Raw genomic sequence first — 18,832 nt, 5'->3', positions numbered from 1 at the left:
TTTTTTTTTGTATCAAATGAAAAAGGGAATTTGAATCATTTGTAGGGATATTGCATTAAGATGTACTTTTTTAATCTTGGTTTAATACTTTTAATCTTTATGTTTTTAACTGGTTAGTAAGTTTTAGCAGATATGAAAAGAAATTTCTGTGAAGCATTTTGTAATGATTTGGAAAACATTACAAAAAAGGTTAGTTTTGATTTTAAACTTTCAATGCCTGACATTCCTTTTTGTTAACAAATATCCATTCTGTTTATAATTGTTAGATTAATATTATAAACAAGTTCTTTCTGCACCCTTTTTCTTGAAGCAAATTTCTTTTTTTAATAATGTCTGTTATTATGACTAATTTGTTCCTTTCATTTGGAAAGTACACCAAAGTTGGTGAAAATAATGAATCATTTGTTGGTCTTGAATCTTTGAGTGAACCTAATAACTTGTATATTTGCAATGATGAAGAATATGAAAGTGATGATGATGATGATGATGATGCAGATGATGAAGAAGATTGTTTAGATGGTATACTTTTGAAGTAGTTTTTTTTAGTTTCACAAACAAATTAGTTTTTTTTTGTTGTTTTTTTACTTTTTGCTTCTAATATAATTTCCCATGCTTTTTTGCCACAGTATTTTCCATGAAATTCAGTTTCAACTTGCTTAACATCAAAAAAAGTTCTTAATTTCTGAAAATTTCAATAAAGCTGTTTTTTGGAAATAAATTAAGTTTTTGTTAAGAATTAGGGAATTTTGTGATTGGGTCATCAACATAAAATTATGCTAAGCCTGAGAGTTACTTTAACAATTATGAAGAGTTGAAACATTGTTCCCCAAATTGACAGCCAGGTTGAAACTCTCCCTACTCCTAATTTTTACATAAAAAAATCTGAACCCTCAATATGTGAAAAAATTGAGGAATATATTTGGTTAAATTTTGATTCTTATCTCAAAGTTTGCCCTTCAGTAGTGCGCTCCAGCTGCAGAAAAAAACTTGTTTAGCCTAAACAAAGAAAAAAATTACATATCTTTTCAGCTGGTTAGAGAGTAATTCAAAGGAACTTTAAAATGGTTTATTTTGACTAATAATGGCTGACTTTAAACTTTGGAAGAAAAAAGCAAATAAATGTATTTTAATTTTGAAAATATACATATTTAGCACTTAGTTCAGATTTTTTGACAGCATAAATTGTATTTACTAATGCATATGGTTGATTAAATGTAAAAAAAAAAAAAAAACAGGAGTGGGGAGAGTTTCAATCTGGCAGCCAATATGGAGAACAGTGGAAAGTAATATTCCAATTTATTATTTTTTAGATACAACATTAGAAGATAACACTGCTCAAGTATGTCGTGTTCTTTGTTATAGTTTTAAAAAATTGTTATGCAAGTAACTTCTATTTTGGTTTCTGAAAATAGATAAAATAGTTTTTTTGTGATGAAAAAATATTCAATATAACGTAAAATGAAACAAAAAAAACAACTGAAACATCAGTTGACTAATTTTAAATAATTTTCAAGAAAATTTCACCATGTGAAAGTTAAAAAATGTTAAGACATCTGGAAATTATTAATTCATTTATTTGTTAATTTATTGGTGTTTGATTGAAATACTAAGTTAAAATATACTTTTCTAGATTATAAGGATTAATTACAATAAAATTTCCTTTTTAACAGCATATTTTCTTTCATAATGTTCAAGTAGAAAGCATTTGATATTTAAAAAATTTTTTTTTTTTACAATCTTGTGAAATTAATTTCTCTATTTTAACAAGAATAAACAATACTTTTAAAGAAAAGAAAAAAATAGTATGGAGATAAAAACAACCTTGCTTTTCAAGTTTAATCTTAAAGAGCAGCTGCATAAATATAAATCTTGTTTTTTTAGTTTCAGTTGTTTTTAAAACATCAAAAAAATTAAAACAATAACTTGTCTTAAAATGTAAATGTATCTTAAATTATTTTAAATGTTAAAAAAAAAAATTTTTTTTTAAATAAATTAGTTTAACTTTACATGGTCAAAGATGGCTAAAGCCTAAATATATAAATCTTTGCCTCTCTAGTTATTCAGTTAGATTAAAAATTAGATTTATAGAATGGATTATTAGGATAAGATAGTATTAACAGTTGTAAAAGCAATTTCTAACTTAACTTTTTTTGGTTCTAAATGAAAAGATTTAAATAAAAAATGAAAGAGTAAGTTGCGTTGAAACAGATTGGTGATGATAAGTTCAGACATTGAAAATGTAAAAGAAAAATTGCAATGGTTAGTTGTGTTACAAATAGTTGTGGGATAAATTAAGAAATAGGGTCACCATATCAAAGTTTGCACTGAAAGTTTAGATGTTAAATCCTGTTTTTTTTCTACTATGTTCATTTGCTAACAGTTTCTTTATTTTGATAGCAGTTACTTTGTGTTACCCACTTTAATCTTATGAAATGAAGTCACAAATTTTTTGTTTTAAAAATGACGATTATTGAGTTAACTTTATTATAAAATTTTCTTTCAATACGAATCCTACACAGATTACACACTGCAGTACAAGAATGTTTGTACAAACCTATTGTTTGAATAAATATTCTGCATTATCTATTACTTTTTTGGCTGCATAGGGTTTAGACGGTAATGTGCTAGAATCTTGGGATAAAATCAGGGTGAGTTGTTTACATGTGATAAATGAAAAGACTGTTAATCTTTAACAGAACAAACAATAGTTGGTTCTGCTCTAAAACATGATTGTCATGCATTTTTCTAAGGAATCCAGCTTAGATATTGCTAGACTTCAATATTTTGTTATCACTTTTGTTATCACTGGTTTTTCGGAGTTAAATTTTGAACATAACAACTTCTCATCATTATGGTGTTTAAAAAAAATAATCAGCTGACTGAAAGATTAAGTGTATTAAGAACATATAAAAATTAATAAATATTCAAAAATCTGCTAGTTTGAAGAAAGACTAAGGTAAATGGTAAGAAGTAGAAAGAAGCTTAAATATGATAAATTAAGGAACAAAATAATGAAGGAACTAGAAATATAAATTAACTGAGGAATATTATGATAATAACTGATCAAAATTATATATTGTAAATTATATATTTTACAAATATACAGTTTAATAAATTTTTTTTCTAGAGTTTTAAAGAGATTAGTGAAAGTAATGATCTAAGCATTGATAAATCATTAACTAACCAAAAAAGTCTGCGCTTATGCAATGATAATAAGGACAATAAAAATAAAGACAACAGAAGTAATGATGAAGGTATAGATATAAAAGTATTGATTTTGAATTGTTCTTGAAAACATGTTTTACTATTGTTGTCTCTATGCTGTGGACCAAAGTTTTTACACTTAAACGTATATTAATGACACAAGCATTTTACAATTAGAAATTAGTATTGCTTTACTGGCATATTGTGAATTAAAAATAATATTCGCAATGCATCCAAATAGTTTTTTTCAAGGAGTTTACATCAAGTTTTAGCGCCGTTTACATTTAATGTTTGTATAAATTTGATTATAATAATAAAACATTTTCATAACTATTTTATTTATACTTATTTTATTTTTGGTAAAAATTTAAAAAAAAATTTAAAAAAATTACAGCTGTTATATATTATACATATTTTTACTTTCAAATATAAAAAAACTAGAATATGAAAATGAAAGTTATTACCCATTTTAAAAAAAGTTTGTGCGCTTTTTTATATGGGATGATAACTGATTTTTATTATAATACTCTTTTCAATATTACACACTCATATTTCTTGAGTAATTATGAAGCGTTGAAATTATACATTTTGTACAAAAATTACATTTATTATTACTTTTAGATAGAATAAAATAAAACAATTATAATAACATCTGCAACACAATGGACATTTCAAAGTCTTGAAGATAATTTATGTCAAACTTTTGTCACTATTACTTTTTCAATACTTGTCTTGGAATTTCTTACAACTGTTCAAGTGTAGCTGTGGTTAGTTTAGTAATGTTGACATTCACTCTTGGATCTTCAAATGCAGAGCAAATAGCTGCTGATATTTTAAAGGGAAAAATGGAACTATAATTAAAAATGGTTTAAATTTTTTACATCAACTACTGGAAACCTTTTCATTATTTCTGTTGTGACTTCTTTGAACAGCTAAAGACTGTACGGAATGACAATGACCTAAGTGGTTTTTGGAATATTCCAAGAACCACTTAATGTATTGTGATAATGAAAATGACCCATGGGGTTTTTGAAATATTCCGAGAATCACTTCCTCGATTTTAATAGTTTTTATTTCTTTAAAAAAGCATTTTGAAAGCATCATCTTCGAGCTTATCACAATATTTTTTTAATTCAGTCCAGACAACTTGCATAATCTTTTTTTGAAAGACAGTTTTCGTTAAGTTTCACTCCAAGGTCGGCAGAATGGATTGATGTCTACCGCAATTTTGCCCTTCTTACGCAGCTCACATTTCATGTTTGCACAAAATTTTTCGATTGGACGAAGTTGTGTTTTAATTACTTTTAACAAAGCGTCAGGCTTTGTTCCTTTCGAGTTTTTATAAAATTCCTGGCCTGGGAGCGTTAAACAGTTGAGTTTAAAGTAGTTATATGCACATTATAATGAACATTTTAATTTCATTGAAGCTTTTCTCGACCACGTTTTTGGCCTTCGCTAAATTGAGATCTTCCAGGGAATTTCTCCTTTCTGCGTGTTTTGTAATCATATCTTTTTTTGACTTCTTGGATTATCGACTTGGGAACATCAATTTTTTTTTTTGACATCCAGAACAGAGTACTCTGGATTTGCATCTTTCTCGTTTTTTTAGTTTTCCAACCCGCGACCTTCACTCTACGATTCTTTGTTTACAGTCATTTTTTAAAAACTACCGCTATATTATTTGAAAGGGTGATAAATTTGCTTTAAAACAATAAAAAAACTCAAAGAAGCGGTTCACGAGATATTTCAAAAACCCCATGGGCCATTATCATTCTGGACAATCTTTGGAAGATCTCTTAAGTGAATTTCTATTCAATTTATTAAAGAGTTGCAAAAGTTTTTGAACTACAAATAACATAAAACAGCTTGTTCTTTTCTTTAAAAGAATATCGAGCATAAGATTGGTCTAATAAACTATTTTTCAGATTTTGTTCTTCTATTGACAAAAAATTAATAAAAGTTGACTTTAGGAAATAGTTAGTTTCCAGTGCAAAAAAATTCCCAAGCGCACATCATAAACATTCCAGAAAATATCCAATATGAGGTGCACGTTTATCATGGATCATGATAATGCCAACCCAGCTGACCCAAGAACGCCACTTATATGGGGTGATAGCGCACACTCCAAAGTACCCTGTGATGCAAATTTTGAAATCTTTTAATTTTGTCCGCGGAAAATAATTTAATTTGAATGTTCAAATTGAGTGAAATTTTGACTTTATAGTGCGCCAATAAAAACACCTGTAGAATGAGAACCACTATATAATTTGATAAAAATTGGTGCAAATGTAGCCACACCAACTCTGGATAAAATTTCAGTCGGATTGGTTAACTGGTGAACGATTTATGGCAGTTTTAGTTAAAATTTTGTTAGTTTTTTGCTACTTATACCTCAAAACCTTCTCGATTACTATGATATTCGGTCACTATTTTCAAAGTAATGGCTACATGAGTGTTCTACTATGTAATACCAACAATTTTTATTATAATTGTTTAATTGCTACATGTACAGTTTTCATTTTATAGACCAAAATATTGATTTGCTATTTAAAGCGTGGTTTGACTTGGCTTATGCATAGCTTAAAAATCTCAGCATTTCCTAAGGTATGAACTACTGCCAAAATGCAAAATAATCATAAAAAAAAGATTCAAAACCTGGTCAACTTGGTGTAGAGAATAGTCGTGTCATGACGCATGAATATAAAAATTTCTGACCTGAATATTAATTTTCTGTTTAAGTGTAAGAACTTTAAAACTGACGGTTCTTATGGTCCGCAGTGTCTCTAAATATTGATTTTCTTTTTTTCTATTGTTTATTTAATTGTATTTTCTAGATTCATCAATTGAAGATGATAATCTAATACCTGTATGTTTTTTAAATTCTTTTGTATTAAAATGGAATAATTTTTGTGACGTATTTTTTTGAGCCCTAAAATAAGAGTAAATAAACATATTTTCATATAAAAAATATTTTCTAGTTGATCGCAATTTATTGGGTTGACTAAAATGTTTTCCGTATTCGCGATACACTTTGGAATTTATCCTAATATAGAGAAATTTATCAATTAGTAACATCTCGGAATTGGCAGAATTGTTTGGATTGATTAGCCTCCAAGTGATCACGTCGCGCACATTCCACCAAATCCAAAGCATAAATTCTTTTGCGTCTTTGAGTATGCTTATGCTGTTGCACCCTTGTTTGTACAAGCTACCTTTGCATATCACACTGATATTGAAGTCGTGCAGCACGTAAATGCGTAGATGATTGCGGGATAGGGTCAGTTGTTGAGCCATTTCTTAGGTTTTTATCACGAGAGAAGGTTTCAGAACGTTCCTTGCTAAAATTCTCGAGAACTCTCTCAAAGTTACGTTTTTAGTCAACCTTGTTAATGAATATTTAAGTTCTAGTTTACTTTCAAAATAAAATGGTAATTACAAGTAAAACATTTCTGTTTTTAATTTTAAAAGGGAGTTTAAAAATTGACGATTTAAAATTATTTTGGTGTTTTTACGCAAATGTTATAAAAAATGAATGAAAAGTAAAGCTTAAAAGAATTTTCTTGACTTTATTGGTAAACTTTTATAACAGTTTTCTAACAAAATTACAATTGCATTGTTAAATGCTATCCGTGATTTCTTTTAATGATTTGTTCGAAGTGTTATGAAATTAATCCTTTAATAGGTTTTTTACAGGTGATAAACCTGTCATGTTTATAATAATTGAAATGATGATAAATATCAAACTATCAAAACCAAAAAAAAAATTTCGTTAAAAGTTACACAAACTAAAGAATGTTCCAAAAAGTTCATTTTATTGATCTTTTTATCGGATAATTTTTTTTTTAAAAGTTCATTTTATTGATCTTTTTATTGGATAATTTTTTTTAAAAGTTCAAATTCACCTGTCCATTATATGAAAAGATTATATGTTTAGGTTCAAGGCGAATCCGTTGCTAATGACCCATCGAGTTTATTCTACCTGTTCTCGTAGGTGGTGTGCGGTTCAAAGAATTGATTTCCATTCAGTGACTGTCCTGTTTTCCAATTAGAGGATAAAAAATGGCAATGTCTTGTTTATATACATTTATTTTTGTTCTTTAAATAAAGTTTCTAAACAATTATTTTGAACATTTTCTGTAGTGTACCTTTAGATTTTTATTCCTCAAAAGCCCTCATATTTGCCGAGTGAATTGTTAAGATTGATACTTTATATTTATACTTTTGATGTTTTAAAATTTAAAGATTTCTATTTATTTGTACTTATATGAGAAACATGTAATTAAGTTGTTTATTGTACGCTGTTCTATAGCTACGCATTAAATTATAAATACTAACCTGTTTTAATTTCAATTCATTTTAACGCCATCTGCAATCGCTTCAATTTTGTTCAAATTGCTAATTAAAGTTTTAGATTTTTTAATCAGTAACAGGATTATGCAGTGTTCATTAATTCATAAAAATAAATTCACTCAAGTTTTCAATAAAATACTGAATAAAAATTATCTTTAGAGTTTCAAAGATATACCGAACGAAACAATTTACAATCTTTTTAAAAAAATTCTCTAAGGCATAACTTTTACATTTTTCACTGTTTTAGATACGTAAAAAAGAGAAATCAGTGTTTAGAGGATTTCTAAGCAACTGAATCATAAAAGTAAAAAATCAACACAGATCACTTAGCCACCTAATATACTGTGTCCAGAAAGTTTGTACGAGGAAAATTTGTTATATTAGTTTAGTTTTTTGATGATAGTTTTCAAACAAAAGGTTTTTTAAATCTTTTTTCTTAGTAAACTTCGTCAAACTTTAGTTAAAAAAAAATTTTTTAATTTTTATAATGGAATTTTACAAACAAAAAAATACAAGAGCAAGATTAAATTAGTTTTACCAAAACTGGCAATTAAACTGGCAATTAAATTGAGACGAATAAACTCTAAAAAATAGTTATCTAATAATTAGAAAAGCCTCCTTTTCTTATTATGCATAATTAGATGCGACGAAGCATGGATTAAGTCAATCTCGTGCAATAATCTATTGGTAATTCCGTCCAATTCTCTGATAACTGTTGTTTAAGATTTTCAACTGAGGTTGTCTTATATTTGGCAAGTTTTCCTTCGATTCAACTCCATACATACCAAGGAATAACTTTGTAATCTTCTGACTGAAATAGCCTTGAATTGAATGCGCAGTATGAGCTGTGGCACCATCCTGCTCGAATATCTAATTTTTCCATAAAACAATGTACCCGACTGTTTTAAACACTTCAATCTTTACAGCAATCTTGATTGACTCTTTTCGTAAAGATATTAATTTGCTCAAAATTCTTTTCTTACCCACTTGGTCAAAATTTTACCAGATCAAGTTTGGCATAAACTATTTCAAAAACTACTTGGTACTTAATGAAGTTTTTTTTGGTAAGGTATTATATAATTAATAAATAACAAATATTATCGAAGGAAACGGAAATCGAATAGATTAAATAAATCAAAACTAACGCAATTATTTTAAATTTAATGGTCATAAATTCACAAGTAAAAAATTATTAATTAATTGATTAATTATTAGAGGAAGTGTTGCACATTCACAATAAAAAAAGGAACTTTTACTCTTTTAAAGATTTTCTATTTTGACAATTTTATTAAAAAACTAGACCAATGTCATAAAAGTTTGCCCTTGTATAAACCTTCTGGACTTAGTGGATGTCGTAGAACACTGTTACTAATAGTATCATGATAAACTTTACGCACGTAAAATTGTTTGCTAACTTTAAGCAATGGTTTTTACTCTCCTCAATCTTTCATTATACAACATTATCTTAATATTATGTTATTCTTAGCTTTCACTTGTTCTTCTACCATCCAATAAAACATTTTTTATTAAACACTTGCACTTTTTTTTTTTTTTTAAAAAAAAAAAAACCAAGCAGACGGGCTTGTACTAGAAAGTTTCTTATTTTAAGGGTACTTAGTTTACAACTCTAGTACTTAAAATTTCTTAAGAGTTTGTTAAGTATCAAAAGAAAGAATAAGTATACAAAATGCAATTTGAAAGCATGTTTACAAGCAAGATGAAATGCTTACTGTCAACTAAATTTATTTGAATTCCATCAAACATCATTTGATGCAATATAATCCTCAGATTTGTCCCTGAACACGAAATGAGGAAATATCCCTCGAATTCTTAACAAAATAAGTTTTTTTTTTTTTATCGAAAAGTAACTTAGTACTAACATTTTCTAAAGATTTTGGGACTTCGGGTACCAGTTTCGTCTAAAACACGTTTCTTATATAAAAAATAACGTGTATTTTTTGACGAGGGTTGCGATAGATAACGGAATGTAATCATATTAATAGAATGCATTTCCAGCAAAAAATAACAAACAAATTTTTTATCCACTTTTTATTAGCTTACATAGCGCTCAATGCCTGAGCTTACTTAAAAATTGCGACACTTTACAACTGACAAATCTTATCAATTGATCCCACAGAAAATGAACTCCATAATTCGAAAAGTCATTTATACTCCAAAAGCACCGAAGGCTATTGGGCCTTACAGGTTTGTTTTTTTCTTCTTCTGTGGGCTTATGAGAAATAGTTTACAATACAACTGTAGTTTAAGTATGCTAGGGGTGTAATTTTTAACTTCCCATCTGTTTGTTTTCTGCCTATAGTTGTCTAAATCTTTATCAGAACTAGGGACTTTTGTGTAAAAAGAAATTCAAACCAACATAAAACTTGATGTATATTCCTATGTATTAAGAGTTTTTTTTTCTCTCTCTTTTTATATAAACATGTTAGTCAAGCTATTCAAGTGAACCATATTCTTCATATATCTGGGCAACTTGGAATATGTGCAGAGGTAACATTATTGTTATTTTTGTTTTACTAATTTGTGGTTATTTTACTTTTTAATGAATGGTTGGCATGGTATATCACAGCTGATATTTTTGGGGATAGTGCCCTTCTAACTAACCCAAAAAAGCCACCTATATGGGGTGATAGTGGACACATGTAGCTGTCCAGAAATGGGAGTTTTGAAATCCATCTATTACATCCAAGAAAAAAAAATCAATTTTAAGCTGAAAATTTCCCAGTTTTTTTACTGTTTTGATTATTTACTGACAGGTAGTTTTTGACAGAGACAACTTACTGAAAAAATGAATGTATGGCATTCCCTATTTTTTTGTTCAAGCAGATTTTACAGGTTAATCCATAAAAACATCACTTGTTATTGTTTTCAAAACTTGTATTTTATTGCATTTGGAATTAATTTCTTTCTTCAACAAAACTACAATTATCAAGGTAAGATTCTTTTTTTACATTTTCAACTTCTGAGGAAAGTTTTAGGTCTATGATGTTTTAGATGGAAATATTTTTCAGCAGAAAAAGTAGGAAGTGGTAAAAAGTATTGTATTTTATTGAGTATAGTGTGCACTTTTATTACAAAAAAATGATATCAAAGAAATAGGTGCACACTTTAAAAATGATATTTATTAAATAGATGTATTCCATATTTATTGTTAAAAAAGTTGAGTGTGCACTATACTCATATGCAAACTATACTATATAAAGTACTGTAAGATGACAAGTGGGTAAATGAACTAAAGGGAGAGTAGATATGAAAGTAGTTTGCTTTTATATCAAAACTATTTTAATCCTAATTTTCTTGAATCAAGAAAAAAAACCTAAATTGTGATTGAGAGTAAATTTTTAAGTTATCAATTTAAGAAGAAAATAAAATTTTTGAGTAGAAAAAACTTCTAATAAATATATTTTAAAGCTCTGAAATTAAATTAAGTTATTTTAAATTTTGTGACAAAGCATGGCTTAAATTTTAGACCAATCTCCAAATAAAAGGTTCATCCTCACTTTTGTGACCGTCCATATTTCTGCATACAGGTAAAGTTTCGATTTGTTTCAATTGCATATATTGTCAATAACATCAATTATATTTTGGCTTAAAAGTCTACAAAATTTTGCCTTTTTTTTTTTTTAATTCTTTCTATTTGCACAACTAAGAGATAGTTTAAATTTCAAGACTGATAAAACTATTTGAATACTGTTGCATTTACAGGAGATTAAGCAATCTCTCACAATGCTAAATCATGCAAGAGGTCACGAGGAGAACAGAAAAATTGTCTGTCTAACTTGCCTTAAAAAGTGCACCAGGCAAATAACTTCATTCCAAGTGGTGCGTTTGTCAAAAATCTATGGCATCAACTTTGACTTGGGTGGTGCAAGAGTACCTCAAGGAATATGTGATACATACCGGACAATCATGAAGAAGCGAGATGAAGGCAAAGAAGTTGTTCTACCATTACTGTATGACTTCAAGTCTATCCGTGTCAGATTGGAAACTCGTGGCAAAAACTGTGACTGTCTCATCTGCAGGATTGGGCATCTAAAGCTGAATGAGAAACATCCGCTATATGTTTCTCGAACTGATGAGAAAGGGGGCACTGTATGCTGCAATGATTGTCTGAGTACCATCAGGAAAGGCTTCCCACACAATTGTAACCAATCCACATTTTGTGAAAACCTCAAAGGGCTAGCTGCTCAAGATGAGAAAGTTGCAGAACAGATTGCTGCAAAGGCGATTGGAAGCAAAACAGCCTCACCAAAAGGCACTTTAAGGCTATCAAAACCATCTGGAGGACCACCTCTTCTTGTGACTCCAGGTGCTTCATTTAATAATGAATACCTCAAGTAATGTTAATTGACACAACAAATATTTTTATTCAAGAAGCATTTTTCTCCTCAATAATTTAGTAATTGGAAAAATGTTTCATAAGCCAATTTGTAATTACAGGGCCAAGTGGAGATATACCAAAAACCATCTCTCCTGCTTTGAAGACACAAGACATGGTCAATGTTCAGCTCAACACAGGTTTATCTAATGTGGGAATGATGAAATTGGCAAGAGTAGTAAACCAGACTTCAGACACAAAGCTTGTTGAGCTGAATTTCAACAAATATTTTCTGGCTGCTGGTCGAAACAGTGATTTTTTTACCCACTCAAATATAAAGGCTTCTGATGCAAAAGGTGAAACTGGTTCAGATCACACTGTTGCCCACTGTAAAAACATCACTGACCTTATCAGCACAATCAGCATATCTCGAAATGTTTCAACTGAGCGAATTATGAAAATCGGAATTGATGGTGGCAAGGGATTTCTGAAGTTTTGTTTGGGAGTCATCAACAGAGCCACAAAAGAGTCCCCACCTCAAAAGTGTCTCTTGACTGACAGGCTTGCAAAAGATACTGGTGTAAAGTGCCAGATGCTTGTGGCAGTTGCATAAGAGCTTCCCGAGACTTATGAGAATGTCCGCCAAATTTGGTCGCTCATTCAAGTCGATAGAGTGAAGGCCATTATTGATTGTGACTTGAAACTGGCCAACATTCTCTGTTGGCTTCAAGCTCACTCAAGCTCTCACTCAAGCTCTCACCCTTGCTCTTGGTGTAGCATTGATTTTACAAATCTAGAGAAGGGTGGAGTCTTGAGAACACTTGGGTCAATCAGAGAGAGCTATAAAAGCTGCAAAACACACCGGCAATGTTGTCCATCCACCTATCCTCAGTGGAGCCAATGATTCTCTCATTCTGGACATTTTGTCTCCACCAGAATTGCATCTTTTGCTTGGAGTTTTTAACCACATTTTTCAGAAGATGAAAAGTGTATGGCCCAATGCCAAAAAATGGCCAACTTCTCTTAACATGAAACTGAGCCCCTATCATGGAGGCATGTTTGAAGGAAACAATTGTCGCAAACTTCTTCAGAATGTGGATAGGCTTCAACAGTTGGGAGAAGCTGAGTTGGCTTTCCAAGTTTTTGGATTCATCGAAGCGCTCAGGAAGTTTGATGCTGTAGTGAAAGCTGCTTTGGATCAGATCTTGAGGATGACTTTTTGGACAAAATCCAACAATTTCAAGACTCATACCATGCCATCCCAAATGCTAGTGTTACACCCAAGATCCATATGGTATTTCACCACATCAAAGACTTTGTGAACCGCCACATGTCACCACTTGGAATTTACAGCGAACAGGTAGTTGAAGCAGCTCATCAAGACATTTCTCATCATTGGCAACAATACAAACGACTCCCATCTCATCCAGAATACGGTCCTAGACTTAAAAACTGCCTTGTGGACTACAACAGCAAGCACCTTTAATAGTCTTACTCTGCCAAAAATGCCACATTTTATAATTCTAAAATTGTGCAGCTTATTTTAGAACAGTTTAATTAAATTAGAAAGTAGGTGTTTCTTGAATCAAGAAAAAAAACCTAAATTGTGATTGAGAGAAAATTGTTAAGTTATCAATTTAAGAAGAAAATAAAATTTTTGAGTAAAAAGCTTTCACCTCTAATATTTGAGTTTTCTTTAACTCTTCATTTCAACTATTTCAGGTGACTTACCTGATTAAAATTCAAGTTTTATTGCATCTAAAAGTTTTTTCAGCTTTGAACCTTTACTAAAGCCCCAAGGTGCATGAAGAGGAAGCCTTAAAATTAACTTATTGGGCAAAAAACCCCACTTTGTGTTATGTGTACATGCATTCCATTATATTTTACAATCTAATTTTATTTTTTAGTTTTTCATGCAAAAAAAAACATGGTTACTCATTGCTTTTCCATTTTGAACCTATACTAATGCATAGAAAATGTACACGAAAAAGGCCTATTTTATGAAAATCTAAAAACTGACCTAAAAGTTGTAATTTTTTGATATTTTTCAATAGGCTCTATAATTTTTTATATCAATTGGTGCTCAGGGTACCAAAAAATGCAAAATGGACCCCTCAGTTGGTCATTTTCATTGAAAATTGATTTGCCAATTTTATAAGGAAATTTTGGGGCTCAAAATGATTTTGTGGCCACAGTTTTTCAGTAATGGTCTAATTCCAAAACTCTAATAACAAAAGTTGTTGCCTATTGCCTATAGAGTATACATACAAAAATTCAGGCCAATCAGACAAAAATTTTTTTACCAAAACTAAAAACTTTTGGTACCAACACTGTCAAAATGTATGATTTTGCAAAACATTTTGGCCTATAACTTTATAACCTAGCAAGATATCTGCATGAAATTTTATACATTGATAGTCATACTATATAGGTACAACACCATAAAATTTCATGAAGTTCCAATGGCCCATTTCAATTTTATGGTTTGTTTAGTAAATAATCAAAACAGTAAAAAAACTGGGAAATTTTCAGCTTAAAATTGATTTTTTTTTCTTGGATGTAATAGATGGATTTCAAAACTCCCATTTCTGAACAGCTACATGTGTCCACTATCACCCCATATAGGTGGCTTTTTTGGGTTAGTTAGAAGGGCACTATCCCCAAAAATATCAACTGTGATATATATATATGTATGTATGTATGTATGTATGTATGTATGTATGTATGTATGTATGTATGTATGTATGTATGTATGTATGTATGTATGTATGTATGTATGTATATACACATGCATACATGTTTAGACTAATGATTTTATCAGTGATTTGGTTGAAGATCAGGCAAAACAGGTATTACAAGTTGTTTCAAATTTTAAAAATGTTTTGGTATGTATTCTAATACATGTTAAAAGCAGTGGACAAAAAAAAGGAAATTTAAAACAGTTGTTTATTTATTGTCATTTAAATGATAGTAAATTTATAGGTAACCTAATATCAAATAAATGTATTCAAAAATAGACTGCTTTTTAAGTATGTATCATTTCCATCATTGGAAATTAGCATCTTTTTTTTTTTTTTATATATTCTCTATTAGTAAAGCTCCTTTACCAAAAATCTTTTTTATTATTTTTACAAACCAAGTTTAATTAGTTTAATATGCTAATAAAAAAGTTTAATTAAAAAATTTGAATGCCTATATTTCCTAACCTTGTTTCATAAGAGGTACAAAGTTTTCTTTAACTAACTTGTCACATAGGCCTTAACTAATATTGGTTACATACTTGAAGCTGCTGGTTCATCATTTAGTAATGGTATGTTTTACTTTTGTTTTTGTTTATCTTTGTATTATCTTTGATTTTTGTAGTAAAACACAGGTTAAATATATTTAAAAAATCAATTTTAGTGATTGAAACCACTGTCCTACTTGCTGACATCAATGATTTTGCCAAAGTGAATGAAGTCTATGCTACTTGTAAGTGTTTTCAAATACTTTATTGTTTGGATGAGATGTTATCTTAAAAACTTTTATTTGATTTTTGTTTTATTTTCATAGTTGTTCTTTTTATTTAATCTTTTCCCCTATTTCCTTAACTAATATACTTATAAACCTAAAAAAAAGTTCAGAAATTTTGAAAAAAAAGAGAATGTCTTACTTAGCATATGGAAGTCCTCACTACATCACTGTTTAATGCCATTGTTCACTTTTGAAAGTATTTCATGCTTTAATGACAAAAATTTGTAAATCTTTTTTAAGAGGGAATTTATTTCTCCGATCTTTCTTCTTCTAATCCCTCTTTCTTCCCTCTTTAAGTAAATGATTCTTTCTCACAAATGAAACAATCAAAAAAAAAATTTAATTAAGTTGTTCAGAAATTTTCATAAAATATTTTGTTTAGATTTTAAACTCCCTTATCCAGCACGAGCTGCATATCAATGTGCAAATCTTCCTAAGGTAAAAAAATTTGTTCGACTTTTTAGATAAACTTCTCTTTTATTTCTTTTTTTTTTTTATTTCTTGAAATTTTTTTATTTTTAAAGTTTCTTAACTTCTTCCATTTCAAAGTTATCAAGTTAAGAAAAATTATTTTTTTTTTTAATTATGATCTTTGTCAGCTAGCATAATAAGCATAAAAGCTAGCTTTTATATTTTTGACACAAGCATTTACTAAATTATTTAATAAAAATTAATAGTTACTGTAATATTATCTATCGTTCAAATAATTAACCAGATTATTTATGTTTTCGTCATGGAAGTCAAACTTATTATCAGGTGCTCTTTTCAAAAAGAATAGAATTGAGCAACAAGAGTCTAAAATTACATACAAAGCCAATCCAAAATAACACTGTCAACATTTAAAATGCATGTCAATGAATGTATCAAAATAAAAAGAACAGGTTAGACATAATAAAAACGGAATTCAAAAGCTTACCTTTCTCAAAGGCGAGATTTTTGAAACATTCTGATACTATTATGCTGTGAAATTGCTCATTTCAACTAATACAAAAATAACCAATTATCCACAAAAGTTGACATTCTCTGTCTTACATATATATATATATATATATATATATATATATATATATATATATATATATATATATATATATATATATATATATATATATATATATATATATATATATATATATATATATATATATGTATGTTTATATATATATGCACACACATATATATATGTATGTATATATTCACACACACGTGTGTGTGTGTGTATTGGGCGTGGCTTTCTGGGGTCTCCGATTATAGTAATAAAGTCTAGTTAAAAAAGTCTTTAAATTTTAAGTAATACTTTCATTTAATTTGCGGTTTTAAAAGAAAAAAATGAAATACATTTTCTGATTATTTTTAGTTTGGTAAAATTGAAATAAAATCGGTTGCTATCGTTGGTGATGTGCGGGATGTATAAAGGGTTCCTGAGAGTTATTCTGATGAGCGCCATTTTTAACAGAATTTTTAGAATAATACAGAAGTAATATTTCGTTAAAGTTTTGTAAGAAAACTTTTTATTTAGTAAATTGGTAATTATCATATATCTAGATTTAAAAATTATATAAAAAAGATTTCGTATTTTTGTACAATTTTAAAAGTTTTTTCATGAACTTTGTGTACTTGATCTTTATAACGTGGTTCAAGATACATAGTTAATTCTAAAACGCCTTCATGCACCTTATTTATCAAGTTTAATACCTCATTCATACCAAGGACGTATTAATAGTGGACGTTCAACGCATTGTTATAGATCAAAGGTGCCGCCAATTAGCCAAAAACTATGCTTGTTACCGTCAATTTTCTAAATTCATGATACAGATATTCCGACTTCTACCCGTCAAATTTGTTTCACAAAACCTCCCTCAGTAAACTCATTATAATTATGCATTTACTGAAGCTTATGGTTATAAAAGACAAAAAAAAATAATCAAGAATAGTTCACAAATCTGAAAAAGTTTGGTTTGAGCTATGAATTTTGCTTATTAAAAATTTAACTGCTTAAACTTTGACGTCTAAAACTAGGCTTTTGCAAAAAAGGCTATGTATGGTTTACTAGAATGGATAGAGTAAAGTGAAACAAATTTTCTTTGTTAAATTAAAGTTGCTATGATATAGTTTAAAGGTCGAATAAGGGATTTTCAGTGTTCTTTTCACCTTACTCTCAGATTATGCTTCCCACTTTAAGGCTCAAATCAGAGAGTATTTCTTATTTTTGTCGGAAATGTCGAACTTATTTGCCTCGCTTTTTTTTTCTCTTGAATTTGTGTTGTTTTTTTTTTGTTTTTTTTTCGCGAACGTCCTAGTTATAAATTTTCTTATTTTCGATGCCTAAATCGCATTTTGTCTAAAGGTATTATAACTAAAAGCATCTTAAAGTTCATAAAAAACTATTGATTTCAGAAGTTAAAAAGAAATATTATGTATTTTTAATGAGCATTTTTGATAAAGCAGTTTTAAACAGTCAGTCATCAAAAAGTACTTTAACTTATAATGATCTTATTATTTTTATTATTGTTGTTGTTACTAATAGTAACAACATGATGATAAAAATAATAAGACCATACCTTTTGTTGCATATTCTTGAACCTTCTACAAGTGATGTAGAACCTTATTTTTAACCTTTTCTAGATATATCAAAAGAAGTAATCTTATATTTCTATCTATTATCTCATTACTGGATAAATAATGAGTCTTCATGAGGAATATTTAAAACGTTTTTGTGGAAAGTGTGGCTGCATAATAAAATAGGATAGTCACTATTAGTTAAAACCTGTTGTTATCTTTAAGCAAGAAACATGGTCTTATGCAGATTAGATTTAAAATCAAAAAAGGCTTTAAAGTTCAGAGGAATGATAAATTCTTCACTTTTCCTGAACACTCACAAGAGTTGGAAGAAATAAAAAACTACATGTGATAAGTATTCATCAACAGTTAAAAGCATTTGCATCAAAACATGGTTTTGACTGTTCAATAAAATAACAAAAATTATTTTGTAATAGTTAAAATAAATAGTTATCGCCAATCAAATGGCATGTGGAGACTAATTGTTTTAAATCGTGAAGTGCCATTATCCAATAATGTTAACAAATCTCTTCCAGATCTACTAAATCTTCAATCTGCTAATATCATATTCTCCAACATTTCATGCATAAACATCTGTAAATGTAATAATGACTTCCACTATCTTTTTTTCTAATCAGAAATAAATTTTCTGATTTTAAAAACTTCTGAAGTACATCAAATGAGGATGTTGGAATAATTGAAACAAAAGAAGGCAATACAGTTGAAAACTTTAAAGTTATTAGACATAAAGATTGTTCATTAATTTGTTCAGAAGACTGTTGTGATTTTAGTACCATCTACAGTACTAACTTGCCTCTAATGGAATCCAGGTTAAAGAGTAACGAAAGTCAATCCTTTATTACCTTTAAC

The 18,832-nt window shown here is 28.9% G+C and overlaps 2 protein-coding genes across 4 annotated transcripts; both read left to right on the top strand.

The window, feature by feature from the left end:
• The first annotated feature begins 2 nt into the window (after positions 1-2).
• LOC145187606 (uncharacterized) lies at positions 3-7,535 on the top strand. Of its 3 annotated transcripts, XR_016449466.1 has the most exons (7): positions 52-189; positions 372-519; positions 1,311-1,339; positions 3,128-3,254; positions 6,039-6,070; positions 6,274-6,481; positions 7,139-7,535. XR_016449466.1 is itself a non-coding variant. In XM_090077287.1 (6 exons), exons 1-6 carry the CDS (start codon positions 133-135, stop codon positions 7,193-7,195), a joined length of 450 nt encoding a protein of 149 aa, XP_089933413.1. In that variant the 5' UTR covers positions 6-132; the 3' UTR covers positions 7,196-7,535. The 3 variants fall into 3 exon arrangements, 2 of the variants coding, with proteins under 2 accessions (XP_089933414.1, XP_089933413.1); XM_090077287.1 differs by lacking the exon at positions 6,274-6,481 and having other exon boundaries at positions 6-189; XM_090077288.1 differs by lacking the exons at positions 3,128-3,254; positions 6,039-6,070; positions 6,274-6,481 and having other exon boundaries at positions 3-189; positions 7,139-7,322.
• A 1,899-nt stretch (positions 7,536-9,434) lies between these two features.
• On the top strand, positions 9,435-17,006 carry LOC149892269 (2-iminobutanoate/2-iminopropanoate deaminase-like). The gene is made up of 7 exons (XM_090077290.1): positions 9,435-9,759; positions 10,002-10,062; positions 14,695-14,739; positions 15,146-15,200; positions 15,293-15,361; positions 15,786-15,841; positions 16,761-17,006. The coding sequence occupies exons 1-7, from the start codon at positions 9,695-9,697 to the stop codon at positions 16,815-16,817; spliced, it is 408 nt and encodes a 135-aa protein (XP_089933416.1). The 5' UTR covers positions 9,435-9,694; the 3' UTR covers positions 16,818-17,006.
• Positions 17,007-18,832: the final 1,826 nt, after the last annotated feature.

This window comes from Hydra viridissima, unplaced genomic scaffold (genome assembly GCF_058129835.1).
Source record: "Hydra viridissima isolate aposymbiotic clone 2 unplaced genomic scaffold, HvirCarnegie_v1 scaffold_2, whole genome shotgun sequence".
NCBI lineage: Eukaryota > Metazoa > Cnidaria > Hydrozoa > Anthoathecata > Hydridae > Hydra > Hydra viridissima.
The sequence above is the reverse complement of the archived record's forward strand: the minus strand, read 5'-3'. Positions and strand labels throughout refer to the sequence as shown.

What these genes read in the sequence shown, in the direction of transcription:
- LOC145187606 (XM_090077287.1), top strand. Translation starts at nt 133, where the DNA reads ATGAAAAGAAATTTCTGTGAAGCATTTTGTAATGATTTGGAAAACATT. An exon ending in TGGAAAACATTACAAAAAAG is followed by an intron (nt 190 to 371) that starts GTTAGTTTTGAT and finishes TCATTTGGAAAG; the next exon opens with TACACCAAAGTTGGTGAAAA. An exon ending in TGAAGAAGATTGTTTAGATG is followed by an intron (nt 520 to 1,310) that starts GTATACTTTTGA and finishes ATTATTTTTTAG; the next exon opens with ATACAACATTAGAAGATAAC.
- LOC149892269 (XM_090077290.1), top strand. Translation starts at nt 9,695, where the DNA reads ATGAACTCCATAATTCGAAAAGTCATTTATACTCCAAAAGCACCGAAG. An exon ending in TGGTTCATCATTTAGTAATG is followed by an intron (nt 15,201 to 15,292) that starts GTATGTTTTACT and finishes AATCAATTTTAG; the next exon opens with TGATTGAAACCACTGTCCTA. An exon ending in AATGTGCAAATCTTCCTAAG is followed by an intron (nt 15,842 to 16,760) that starts GTAAAAAAATTT and finishes GATTATTTTTAG; the next exon opens with TTTGGTAAAATTGAAATAAA.